Source organism: Crocuta crocuta, unplaced genomic scaffold (genome assembly GCF_008692635.1).
Source record: "Crocuta crocuta isolate KB4526 unplaced genomic scaffold, BGI_CrCroc_1.0 scaffold56, whole genome shotgun sequence".
Lineage (NCBI taxonomy): Eukaryota > Metazoa > Chordata > Mammalia > Carnivora > Hyaenidae > Crocuta > Crocuta crocuta.
Window position 1 is genome coordinate 2542168 of NW_027531334.1, and position 13579 is coordinate 2555746.

Sequence of the window (13579 nt, forward strand, 5' to 3'; positions counted from 1 at the left end):
ACTATGAAAATTTTGGTGTGAACATGAATAAATATATGCGTGTTATACTAGAAAAATATTTTTAAAAGATGAGTTCGATTAGGTGGTCCCACCATCTGAATAGGCATCTTTGTTCCTGAAACATTATATTTTTTTCTTCTCTACAGATACGTCGTCATGAAATACACAAATCAAAGAATAGAGCATTAGTACACTGGGAACTGCAAGAAAAAGCTTTGAAGAGAAAATGGAAGAAGCAGAAGCCAGAAATTTCTCCTCTTGAGAGAAGGAAATTGTCTATCATGAAGGAGGTAATGCTAAGCTGCATTATCTTTAGTGTTAGAGAAAAAAGTGATAAATGAGGTTCTCTTTCCCGCCAAATTTAATTCACTTGGAGAGGTTCTAGGAAGTGATTGTGTCCTTCTACAGTGATCTACGCAAGGGCTTTGAAAAAAGCAGCAGTGACGATTAGGCTAGTTTGGAGGTTTGAATTCCTGCACTGCAAGTTATTGTTCGTGTGACCTGCCTGATTGTGTTGTTTCAAGATTTCAGTGATTTGTATTAATAAAGTGATTGGTACAGTCCTTGGCAAATAATTAGTGTCATATATAATTATTTTTCTCAGTTCGCACAAGTAATGTTAGATTGATTGATTGCTTTGCAAAAAAAAAAATGTATGCTTATCCAAGTTACTTAGTAAGCCACTTGTCTCTGGCTTAATCTTTTGACAAATGTAGGGTATTTGGATGAGTAATCAGATGTGTAGGAATAAGCAATATGGAAAATAAGAGGAAACCGCAGTAAAAAACCTTTTATTTGGGATGATATCATTGTAATCATTGTAAAAGAAATAATACTTTGTAGTGTTCCTTCTTGTTCATTTTTGAAGCTTATGGCCCTTGGCTGTCTGGGTAACCTTTCACTGCAGCTTTAAATCACTCTGTCTTTTGAGGACTCCATTAGGCTTCTTAGTGAAATGTAAGTCTTGATCTTATATATCATCAGGAAGAATTCTAGCTCCCAAATCAATGTTTACATGAACTTGTAAAAAGAACAGTGGATTGAGGGAATATAGTTCTTTATAGATAAGCATCTTTTGGTGATCTTGGACCAGTCATGCAGATTTCAAATTTATGTGGTAATTCTTAGTGACCAGGAAAAAAGGCAGCCCCTTTGAGGTGGCTCTGGGCTTTGGTGTCCCATTTCTCGTGGCTTCTGCTCAGGTCCTGAATTGCTTATACAAGGAATGGATGTGGTAGAAGTAGGGATCAGAGGAAGAGTGGTGAGAGAGGGTGAGTGAGGTGTCTCTGCCTCCCCTCCAGGTTCGTTCCTCAGGCTCTGGTGTCATGGTTCTCAACACTGGCTGCACAGGAGATCAGTCAGGGTTGAGAACTTCCATTAAAAAATCACTACATTTGGACCAAGATGTAGCTATACAAGGGCATTCTGATTTAGTGGACCTGTGATGTAGGTATTTTTTAAGACAGTTTCAATGTAATTTTAATATGTTACCAGGGTTCAGAACCTTTGTTGTTAGTAGGATTCAGCTATTTCCATTTAACAATATATTTTGGAGGTTATTCCATGTCAGTATTTAGAAATCTACCTTTTCTTTTCTTTCTTTTCTTTCTTTTTTTTTTTTTCCACAAGATAATATACAGATGTACCACAATTTATCTATCTACTACTTTATTGGTGGACATTTAGGAAGTGTACTGGAGTAAAGCTTAGGCTTCTGGAAGAAAAATGACCCCAAAATATAGTGGTTTAAACAAAATAGGAATCTATTTCTCTCTATAAAACAGTTCAGAGGTAAATAGTGGTTGGTTGGGGCTCTGGAGCCCTTTATTCCAGGGCTTCTATCTCTGAGGAGAGAAAGGCAGTTCCAGCTTCCTTCAGCTGTATTCCAGCCAGCATGAAAAGGGGAAGAGAATGCATGCTACTCCCTTTACATACCACCCAGAAATTCTGGCTTGTCTCCCATTGTCCAGAAATTCACATGAGCATTCTCACCTAGAATGATGATTAGGAAATCTAGCTATGTACTTGGCTAAAACTTGGGGATTCTGCTGTTGAAAGGAAGAAAGAAAAGATACTGGTGGATAAGTAGTAGGTCTGTCACCTACATTTTATTACCTGCCTTGTCTCTATAAATAATACATTGACTATCCTTGAATGTTTTTAAGTACATGTAAAACTATATTTATGGGATAAATTCTTAAAAGTAGAATTGCTGAGTCAAAGGATATGTGTATCTGTTATTTCAGTGTTAAATTTGTAATGTCTCTGTTCAGGGACAGAGGCCTGTGACAGATGTCACAGGATCAGAGGAAGAAGGCTCCTTGGGAATATTTGTGTAGGCCGTATCATTATGCATTAGGAGCTACCAGTCCATCCTCGAGGGCTGATCTTCTGGATTAGTAAAAATTAAGAGAAAAGCTCTTTGGCATTTGCTGTAGGATGGATGCATTCATGTCATGGGTATCAAGCAAATGAGGGTCCAGATTCAGAGAGAGGGAGACTTTGAAAAAGATTTTATAAGTTCTAAAAGTATAACTTCCCAAGCCTCTCTGCAATTTCCTATTTCAATCTGGTTTTTATTATCAGAGAACAAAAGTGCTCGGATGAGAAGTTTTTATAATGTTTCTGAAGGGACCTTGGCCAGTCCTTTGCAAATCCAGGATGTATACCACCATTCATAACTCTGGTCTTGTGCTCTGTGAACCCATCTGGGGAAGTAATGTATACAGATGGGCTTGCAGATATTGGCTTACCTGTCAAGAGGATGAGTTTTATCAGAGAGGAGCTGATAAGTAAATCTAGAGAGAGAAAGCCAATATACTGATCTGATCTCTGGTCTTTCAAGCCATCTGCCCCTAGAAGGCTGGGCAGACCCGCAGAGTACAGCAGGGCAGCGGCTTTACTGAAGACCTTTTTAATTAATATCAGATCTTGATATAAAATTATTCCTCAGTAATCTGCTTCTGTCAGTTACATCTCTTTATTTTGATGGAAGGTCAGTGATTTTTTTTTTAAAATAGTAAACTCAAACTGCTATTAGGAAATATTCCATGTGTAATTTTTCTAGTTAAAATGATAGATTATGATGTTCCATTTATTCTTACCTACACCTTAATTGCATGTATTATATGTACTTGCAAAATCACCAACCAGGGACAGAAATTTGTTTCATGGGATAATATAATTTAAGTTGTAACAACATTGTCAAATATCTCTAGAAAACACATAGGTTTTCAGTGTGTCCACATCCTTATAACACCCTTTGGGTTTGGGGAAGGTGATGGTATCTTCATTTACATATTAGCAAACTAGGTTTAAAGAGGTTGGATTTTGCTTAGTACCCCTTGACTGGGCCTAGGATCCCAGTCTTCTGGTTCCCGATGTGCTCTCTGCCTTATACCGTTCCAAAGCTTACTCTTTGTGGAAGGAACAAAGTCAGACTTTATTCTCATCTACTGAGCTAGCCAACCTGGTTGGCCACAGCAGGAGAAGGGAAAATAGAATTTTATTCTTGTTATTTTCTCAATGTCCTCAAACAATAACTAAGGTTATATTATATACCTGTTTCCATGGGCTAGAAAGATTCTGGCAAGACCATTTGTTGCCAGATGCTTTATTGTTTTAAATCTGTGTTGGAAATTGGTTAGTTTCCAATTTTGTGACTCCTTTCAATTTAAGAATGCCATCTGGTGGTGGTGGCTTGAGTTGACTTGCCTGCATATCTGCTTGTAATTATGAAAGTTCAAGTTGAAAGTGCCTAATCAGAGGCACTACTGTTATTTTTTGAGTTCTCATCCCTCCAGGATAAAAATCCATCTTGTTAATAAATACAGAAGCATCACTTTTTTGTTTGATGCCCTAAAACTTAGCCCATATTCTCTAAGTTGTTCATCATGATCCAGCTTAGGGTTATGATATACAGTTTAAAGGTTGAAACACCTCTGAGTTTATGGCTCAGAGATTTATATCTTTAATCAGTGTTTGCAAACTGTGGATCACAACTTTTTAGTGGATTGTGAAATTGAGTTAGTATGTTGCAGCCATTATTTTAAAAAAATGAAATAGGAACTAAAAAGAAAGTTTCAGAGTGGTTCTCAAAGAGTAAATTTAAGTAAAACTTATATTTTGTTAGATATTTATATGTGTGCTGGGTCCCAATTTAATAATGTATTTCTTGGATGTGGCCAAGCGTATGAAATCTACTAATTCTTGTAATAGCCCCATCTACTGGTACTTAAGGATATTGTCACTGAAGGATTTTAGAAAGATAGACCTTTGGTTATTATGCTGTGTACCTTTGTATGGACTTTTCCTTTGTGATTTTATAAGTATACGTATATATATTTTTCTGAATAATATATTTATCATTAACACGTGTCTAGATTCTTTCTGATCAATACCAGATGCAGGATGTTTTGGAAAAATCAGATCATTTGATGGCTGAAGCAAAAGATCTTTTTGTTGATTTTCCTCGTAGACGCACAGGTAACATATTCAATTCAAACAAAAACTTCTTTTTTTTATTAACCATAGCCCACAGCTGGCTACTTGGAAGAATTTTAAATCTTTTTTCAGGCACCACATTATTTATTTATTTATTTTTTAAAGTTAATTTATTTTTGAGAGAGAGAATGACAACGCAAGCTGGGAAGGAGCAGAGAGAGGGAGAGAGAGAACCCAAGCAGGCTCTATGTCATCAGGACAGAGCCCAACACAAGGCTTGAATCCATGAAGATGTGAGATCATGACCTGAGTCGAAACCAAGAGTTGTCCACTTAACTGACTGGGCTCCCAGGTGCCCCTCGGGCACCACATTATTTATAGCACAACTATTCTAGAATGAATAGCATGTAAGAGTTGTTAGGCATAGATTCATTATAATTTTTTTTCACTAAGAATATTAGGTATTACAAATTACTGAGCTAAGCAAAAGTAAATTGTTATTATTTACTAGGATTTTATGGTGCAGTGTACAAGATTTTATCATTTAAAATATGAATTAATTTCCAGTTTATTAACATTAAGTTGCCATATAAGTTACCATATAAAGTATTTGTGTTTGCATATAACTTGAGTAAAGCTTAATTTGAAGTCTAAATCTGCTAAATCTCCCTTTTAGGGAATTTTCTTCTCGTCAGATACATAGCATTATTCACTGTAATGTGTATATAATCCATTGTTTACTTTAATCCCTAAAAACAGAGCATTAGTTTTTAGTGTAAAGTTTGAATCTTGGCTTAACCATTTGTTGGTGTGACTCTGGGCCATTTGCGTCATTTCTCTGAGGTTCAGTTAACTGGCCTGTAAAATAATAATGGTAACAGCCTCATCAGATTTTGTAAGGGTAAAATGACTTAATATATGTAAAAATGTTTGGAACAGTGACTAGCATATAGTGTTTTATAAATGTGAGCTGCTATTATTATTATTTAAGATGTTCATGTGATATGGCAATGAGAAAGAATGAAATCTGGCCATGTGTAGCAACATGGATGGACCTTGAGGGTGTTATGCTGAGCGAAATAAGTCAGAGAAGGACAAATATCATATGTTTGCACATATAGGAGGATTAGGAGGAACTTAATGGAGGACCATGGGGGAGAAGATGGGGACAAATGGTGGGGGAAAGGGAGAGAGAAGGGAGAGAGGCAAACCATGAGAGACTCTTGAATGCTGAGAACAAACTGAGGACTCATGGGTGTGTGGGGGGAGGGGGGAGATGGGCATGGAGGAGGGCACTTGTGGGGATGAGCACTGGGTGTTATATGTAAACCAACTTGACAATAAACTATTTGTAAAAAAAAAAAAAAAAAAAGATTTTCATGTGATAATACAAACCTATGGCAATGTGTATTGCTTGTAAAGTCAATTTAACTCAATGAAGTAAAATCATCATTACTTATTTTTCTTCTGCAGGGTTTCCGAATATAACAGTGGCTCCTGACTCCTCTCAGGGACCCATCGTGGTAAATCAAGACCCTGTCACCCAGGCAATTCTTAGTGAATCTGTCATAGAGTCTAAGGTAATGTGCTGTCCTCATAGCCATCATGCTTATGTGGAAATTAAGCTTATGTAGGTATTGTGGTAAACATTTCAAAAGCTTAAATATCAACAAATATGTAGTTATGGTTGCTAGAATTGTTCTTACTCAAGCACATTGAACGTTCTGTGAGTAATGTTTATACCAAATGAGATAGGACCGCATAATGATAGCTACCTTTTATTGAGTACTTACCTACAAGGTAGGTACTATTATTATCTCCATTTAGCAGAAGAAAAAACTGAGGTTCAGAAAAATTAAGTGTCTTATCCAGGATCACGTAGCTTGTTGGCATCAGAGATGGCATTCAAGCTAGGCTCCACCCGCCAGTATGGAAGTAATGGGGAGTCTTTTTACTTCCACTTTGGAGTCGGGTGGATCTATGTTTATATTCTATTACTTACTAGCTCTTTGATTGGGGGTTGATTTCTTAAGGTGTCTAAATCCACTCAGTGTTTTTTGGTTTTTCTGTTAAATGGGAAGAGAATATACTTACTATGGTTGTTGTGAGGATTAGCTGAGATAAGTTATGTAAAATACCTAACATAATTTCAGATACTAGTTCTTGATTAAATGTTAGTCCCCTCTAATAGTGTGTTTAAAAAGTAGCTTCCCAGGAAACTTGGAATTTATTGTCTAGTTACATGGGAAAGTTTATTTTAGTGGTAAAATGTTAATTAACTCTATTCTAACCTAATTGAAACTATTCATTAATTAAAATGTTTAGAATTTTGAGGTGGGAAACATTTTTTAGAAGCACATGAATAATTTAATACTAAAATAAAACAACTTCTTTGAATTGACTAGGACTCAATACCTGTTTAATGCAATTTCCTAAGTTATGTATACGTCCTATGAGACATATACATCATCAATTGATTCTAGGGAAATACAAGGTTCAAAATCATAAAAAAACATGTTAAGTACCCTGTTTTCTATTTACAAAGGCAGTTAAGTAGAATAATACATGTTTTAAATAGCCAGCACCCATTAGCCATATCTCTAGCCAGAAACCATTATGTTTTGGCATTTACTAAAAATGGTAGCTTTCAGATACCATGGTCTCTTTCATGGGGATGGGGAAACTGACAAGAGCTCAGATTAGAGAGACAGGGAGGAGCCAGGTAATGAAGGGCTAAGGAACCAGGAAGTAAAAGTAGAGCCACCAAAGGATTTTAGGAAGAGTAGAGTCATAATGAAATTGACTATAGAGTGGAAGATGGGTTTGGGAAGGAGGAAAGTGATGAGAGGATTTGATTAGAAGACTCAGGATAGAATTTTATGTATGTATGTATGTATGTTTGTTTATTTTTGAGAGAGAGTATGAGCAGGGAAGGGGCAGAAAGGGGACCGAGGACCCAAAGCAGGCTCCACGCTGACAGCAGAGAGCTTGATGTGGGCCGCGAACTCATGAACTAACTCATGAACTGCGAGATCATAACCTGACCTGAAGTTGGATGCTTAACCGACTGAGTCACCCAGGCACCCTAGGATAGAATTTTAGTGGGAAGTAGTGAGAGCCTAACCTAAGCTGTGGCAGTCAAGAAGGAGATAGTGGGGAAGAGGGATACATTGAGAGATTAAAAAGGGATAGAATTGACAGGATTTGGAAGCTGATTGGATATGATGGATGAGAAAGAAAGATAACTCCCAGTTGGCTGGCTTAAGCATCTCAGTAGGTGGTGATGCTGTTCATGGTCTTAGGTAATATGGCAGGAACAATAATAGAAGAGGCTTAGGAAGATGACCAGTTTGGGACATGTTTATTATATGTATGTAGGATGTCTACTAGGGATATCTTTTAGGCAGTTGGATATATTTGTCTAGGACTCCAGAGAAATCTGGGTGAAGATAAAAATTGAGAATTCACAGCATTTTAATTGTAATTGCAGCTTTGGAACTAGATACAATCATTCAGAAAGGGAGTCAGGTGAGAGGAGAAAAGGTCCAAGGGGAGGACCTTGAGTCCCATCAGATATTAAGAAATGGCAGAAAGAAAAGAACCAATAAAGGAGATTGGGAACAGAAAAAAACCCCAGGGAAATATGGTATCATGCCAATTAAAAGGAAGAGTGTATCAAGAAAATCTTGAAGGAAAGAGAGGAGTGGTAATTATTGTCTAATGAATCAAAGAAGTAAGGGAAGGCAAAGACTAAAAAATACCTGTTTCATTTAAGAACAAATCAGAGGAGGATGTTGACCTTGTAGAGAGCAGTTTGAGTGGAATGGTAAGGCAGAAGCAAAATTGTAGGGTACAGATGGTAAATGAGAAGTGGGGGATGACTCTTTAAGAGGTTTGGTGGTGAAAGAGAGAAGATACAATGAGAGAGACTTGTTCATATTTAATGTGGATGAGCTGAAGCCAGTACAGAGAGAGAGGTTGGAGAGGCAGGATATGGAAGGTCATGAAGTAGAATGGAGGTGAGAGGGCTTAGGTTCTAGAGCACTTGTGGAGATGTTAGCCTCAGAAGGAGGGATCTCTATTGTTATGAAAAAAAGAAAGGATGAGTGCATATATCCAACTTGTGTTTTTATTTTTATTGTTATGTTGAGAAAGGCTCTTAATGAAGTAGATGATGAAGAAGAAGAAGGAACTGTTAACAGCCAGTCTGGAGAAAGTGAGAATGAGTTGGATAACTCTCTCAACTCTCCATCAAATACGAATGTAGACAGGTATGTGTATGTGGCATCAATATCTACCATGCTTCCCTTTCTTCCAAGGCTGCTACTTTTGTTTTCCAGCTTTATTGATATATAATAATATTATGTCTTGACATATTATTGACATAATATTAACATATAATATTGTATAAGTTTAAGGTATACAATGTGTTGATTTGATACACTTGCATGGTTACCACCATAGCATTAGCTAATACCTTTATCATATTGCATAATTACCATTTCTTTGTTTGTGGTGAGAACATTTATGATCTACTCACTTAGCAAGTTTCAGGTATATAATACAGTACTGTTAGTTATAATCACCATGCTGTATATGAAGTACAGTGTGAAGATATTCATCTTATCCCTGGAAGCATGTACCCTTGAACTGTTTCCCCCTGTCCACCTCTCCCACTCCTCCAGACCCTGGTAACCATCACTCTACTTTCTGTTTTTATGAGTTTAGCTTTTTTAGATTCCATATTTAAGTGAGGTCATAGAATATTTGTCTTTCTCCATAAAACTTAATTTTATTTAGCAAAATGCCATCAAGGTGCATCTGTGTCGTCACAAATAACAAAAATTTCCTTCTCTCTCATGCTTGAATAATATTCTGTTGTGTATTTATATACTATACCTTCTTTATTCATTTTTGGTTGACAGATACTTAGGTTGTTCCCATATGTTGGTTATTGTGAATAGTGCTGCAGTGAATATGGGAGTGCAGATATCTCTTTGAGGTCCTGTTTCCATTTCCTTTGATTATATACACGGAAGTGAGATTGATGGGTCATATGGTAGTTATATTAATTTTTTGAGGAATCTCCATACTGTTTTCCATAGTGGCTATACCAATTTACATTCCTGCCACAGTGCATAAGAGTTCCCTTTTTTTCACATTCTTGCCAACATATTCCCTTTGACTTTTTTTTTAAGTTTATTTATTTATTTGGAAAGGGAGAGGGAGAGAGCATATGTGCCCGTACGCATGTGCGTGAGTGGGAGGGGGTCAGAGAGAGAGAACATGACCTGAGCTGAAATCAAGAGTTGGACGCTTACCCGACTGAGCCACCCAGGCGCCCCTTCCCCTTCACTTTTTCGTGATAGCCATTCTAACTGGTGTGAAGTGATATCTTGTTGTCATTTTGATGTGCATTTCCTTGATGATTAGTGATGTTAAACATCTTTTCATGTACCTGCTGGCTACCTGTATGTCTCCTTTGGAAAAACGTCTCCTTACATCCTCTGCATCTCGCCCTTTTTATTGTATTATTTTTTTTCTTTTGCTATTGAATTATTTGAGTTGTTTATATATATTTTGGATATTATCCCCTTATCAGATATATGATTTGTGAATATCTTCTCCCATTTTGTAGGTTGCCTTTTTATTTTGTTGATCAGTTCTTTTGCTGTGCAGAAGCTTTTTAGTTTGAGTAGTCCCACTTATTTATTTTTGTTTTTATTGCTTGTGCTTTTGGTGTCAGGTCTAAAAATTGTTGCCAAGACCAATGTGAAGGAGCTTCCCCCTATGCTGTCTTATAGGAGTTTTACTGTGTCAGGTCTGCCGGTTGAGTCGTTATTCCATTAGTAATAGTCTATATTTGTGAGTGGTATAAGGTAGGGGTCCAGTTTCATTCTTCTCTGCATATGTTTTCCATGTATCCCAATGCCACATATTTATGGGACTTTATGTGGTTTATAATGTTTTTCAGTTACAAAAATGCTGTAGTGAATAACCTGTGCATGTGTATTTTTGTATTATTGGAGATTCACATTTAGAGTAAATTGTTAGGAGGGGGATTTTTGGGTTAAAATGTGTGTGTGTGTATGTGTGTGTGTGTGTCTGTGTATCTGAATATATTATTCATTGTTTTACATGTGGATCTTGAATTATTCTGAAATTCTTTTGTAAAACTGGTTTTAGAGGAATTCACTCATGTTTTTTTCTAATATCAGGTGTAGTTTATTTTTACATTTAGTTCTCTGATCCATTTAGAGTTTATTTTGGTATTTGGTAGAGTTTATTATTTGGTATGAGTTATGAATTCAATTTTTCTCTTTTTCTAAATGGCTACCCAATTGCCCAGCACCATTTATTAAAAGGATTGGCCTTAACAGACACATGAAACGATGCTCAACATCCCTCCTCATCAGGGAAATACAAATCAAAACCACACTGAGATACCACCTCATGCCAGTCAGAGTGGCTAAAATGAGCAAATCAGAGGACTCTAGATGCTGGCGAGGATGTGGAGAAACGGGCACCCTCCTACACTGTTGGTGGGAATGTAAACTGGTACAGCCCCTCTGGAAAACAGTGTGGAGGTTCCTCAGGAAACTAACAATAGAACTCCCCTATGACCCAGCAATAGCACTGCTAGGAATTTACCCAAGGGATACAGAAATGCTGATGCATAGGAGCACATGCACCCCAATGTTCATAGCAGCACTCTCAACAATAGCCAAAACATGGAAAGAGCCTAAGTGTCCATCAACGGACGAATGGATCAAGAAGATGTGGTTTATCTATACAATGGAATACTACATGGCAATGAGAAACAATGAAATCTGGCCATGTGTAGCAACATGGATGGACCTTGAGGGGGTTATGCTGAGCAAAATAAGTCAGGCAGAGAAGGACAAATATCTTATGTTTGCATGTATAGGAGGATTAGGAGGAACTTAACAGAGGACTGTGGGGGAGAAGAAGGGGGGAAATAGTGGGGGAGAGGGAGAGAGGCAAACCATGAGAGATTCTTGAATGCTGAGAACAAACTGAGGACTGATGGGTGTGGGGGGGAGGGGGGTGATGGGCATGGAGGAGGGCACTTGTGGGGATAAGCACTCGGTGTTATATGGAAACCAACTTGACAATAAACTATTTGTAAAATAAATAAATAAATAAAAGGATTGGCCTTGCCCCACTGATTTCAGATTCTACCTGTGTTTATAAGTTACCATGTGTACTTGGATCTGTTTCTGGATTTACTATTCTAGTCCATTAGCCTTATCGCTCTAGTTATGCTCTAATACCAGACTGTTTTAATTAGAGAGAGTTTGTGGTGTTTGAATGGACTTGCCTCATAGCTGTTTTTTAATTCAGAGTTTTCTTCATGATTTTCACATGTTTAGTTATCCATGTGAACTTTAATATCAACTTACCCAGCTGTATTAGAAAAGATTATTGGTATTTTTGTTCTATTAATAGGTTAATTAGGCAGGGCCTCCTGGGTGGCTCAGTCAGTTGAACCTCCGACTTTGGCTCAGGTCATGATCTCGCAGTTTATGGGATCGAGCCCTGAGTCAGGCTCTGGAGCCTGGAGCCTGCTTCGGATTCTGTGTTTCCCTCTCTCTCTGCCTCTCCCCTGCTCTCTCTGTCTCACTCTTTCTCTCTTTCTTTCAAAAATAAAGATTTAAAAAAATAAAAAAGTAAATTAATTAACTAGGCAGAACTGACATCTTTATTATGTTGGGTTTTATACTATCCAGAACAAAGTATGTTTTTCCATTTGTATATTTTTCTTTTTGTAATGATTTAATATTTTTCTTACATAGACTTTGCCCATTTTTTGTTTATCCCTAAGTATTCAATTTTTTTTGTTACTCTTTTAAATGGGATTTTTTTCTCCCCCATTATACCTTCTAACTAGTTGTTTGTGTTTATTTCTGAAGGCTATTGATTTTAGTGTGTTATCTTGATCTTCTGCTACCTTAATTGAATCTTGGTTGAATTAGTTTTAGCATTGGTTTTCTGGAGTTTTCCAGGTATTCTATCATGTCATCTGGAAATAGACAAAGTTTTATATATTTTCTAAATGTTATATTTCTAGTTGCTTTCTTTTGTATATTGCAGTAGCTATAGGATGGTATTAAATAATAGTGGAAATAGTGAAAATAAAAAAAATAGTGGGCATCTGTCTATGTGTTGTCCCTGATCTGTGAAAGTGACTCTTTCCTCTTAAGTAAAGTTCTGGTTTTAGAAGTGAAGTTTTTGTTCTTTTTGATTTTTGTTTTTTAACAATGCTAAGAAAATATCTATCAGTTCTTATTTTATTTTGTTTTTAAATCAGGAATGAGTGTTGACTTTTTCAAGATCTGTAGAGATAATCATATGAGTTTCCTGCTTAGATCTATTGATAATGGTGGATTAGATTATGGATTTCCTAATATCGAACTATTCTTGCATCCTGGAAATAAATTCCACTTGGCCATGGTGTATTATTTTCATATTGTGGTGCTGGATGCTGTTTGTTAATATTTTATTTAGTATTTTTACATTAATATTCATAAATAATATTGTATATAATTTTTAAAATTTAATACCAGATTTAGTTAACAATATTATATTTGTTTTCATGAGAAGCATCTGGAACATTTTCTAATTGTTTAATTCCTAAAACAATTTATGTAGTTTGGGGACCCTCTGTTTTTCAAAAGGTTTGTAGAATTCCCCTGCGAAACTGTTTGAACATGGTACTTTTTTGTGGCAAAGTATCATAATAACTTTTTTTCTTCCATGGAGAGTGGATTATTTATACTTTCTATTTCTCCTCAAGTCAATTTTGGTAAGTTATATTTTCTTAGGACAGTTTTTATAGTCTTAACCGTGTATTTCCATAGGGTGTGCAGATGATCTCTATACTTCTAAAAAATGCCTTTTGCCTTCATGCTTATCTCCCCTTCTTCATTTCTCTTTGCCTCCCTCCCGACTTTTTAAAATTAGGTTAATTAGTGATTGGTGTATCTTATAAAATTTTCAAAGAACCTGGATTTTGATTTATTAATTAGAGCTACTGTTTTTCTGATGTCTTCTTATCAATTTTCACTCTTTGCTTCTTTTAGCTTTCTTCTGTTTACTTTGCTTTTTTCTACTT

General features: G+C 36.4%; 1 protein-coding gene across 9 annotated transcripts in view; it reads left to right on the forward strand.

Moving 5' to 3' along the window:
* SPICE1 (spindle and centriole associated protein 1) overlaps positions 1-13579 on the forward strand; it is a 60861-nt gene that overhangs the window by 15465 nt on the left and 31817 nt on the right. For 7 of the 9 annotated variants that reach the window (XM_077771846.1, XM_077771853.1, XM_077771849.1 and 4 more), the window contains 4 exons: positions 147-290; positions 4383-4485; positions 5917-6023; positions 8599-8714. In XM_077771846.1, the coding sequence (XP_077627972.1) occupies positions 147-290; positions 4383-4485; positions 5917-6023; positions 8599-8714 (470 nt within the window). Of the gene's footprint in view, positions 1-146; positions 291-941; positions 958-4382; positions 4486-5916; positions 6024-8598; positions 8715-13579 lie in introns of those variants that run through there. The other 2 variants (XM_077771852.1, XM_077771854.1) reach the window with 2 other exon arrangements.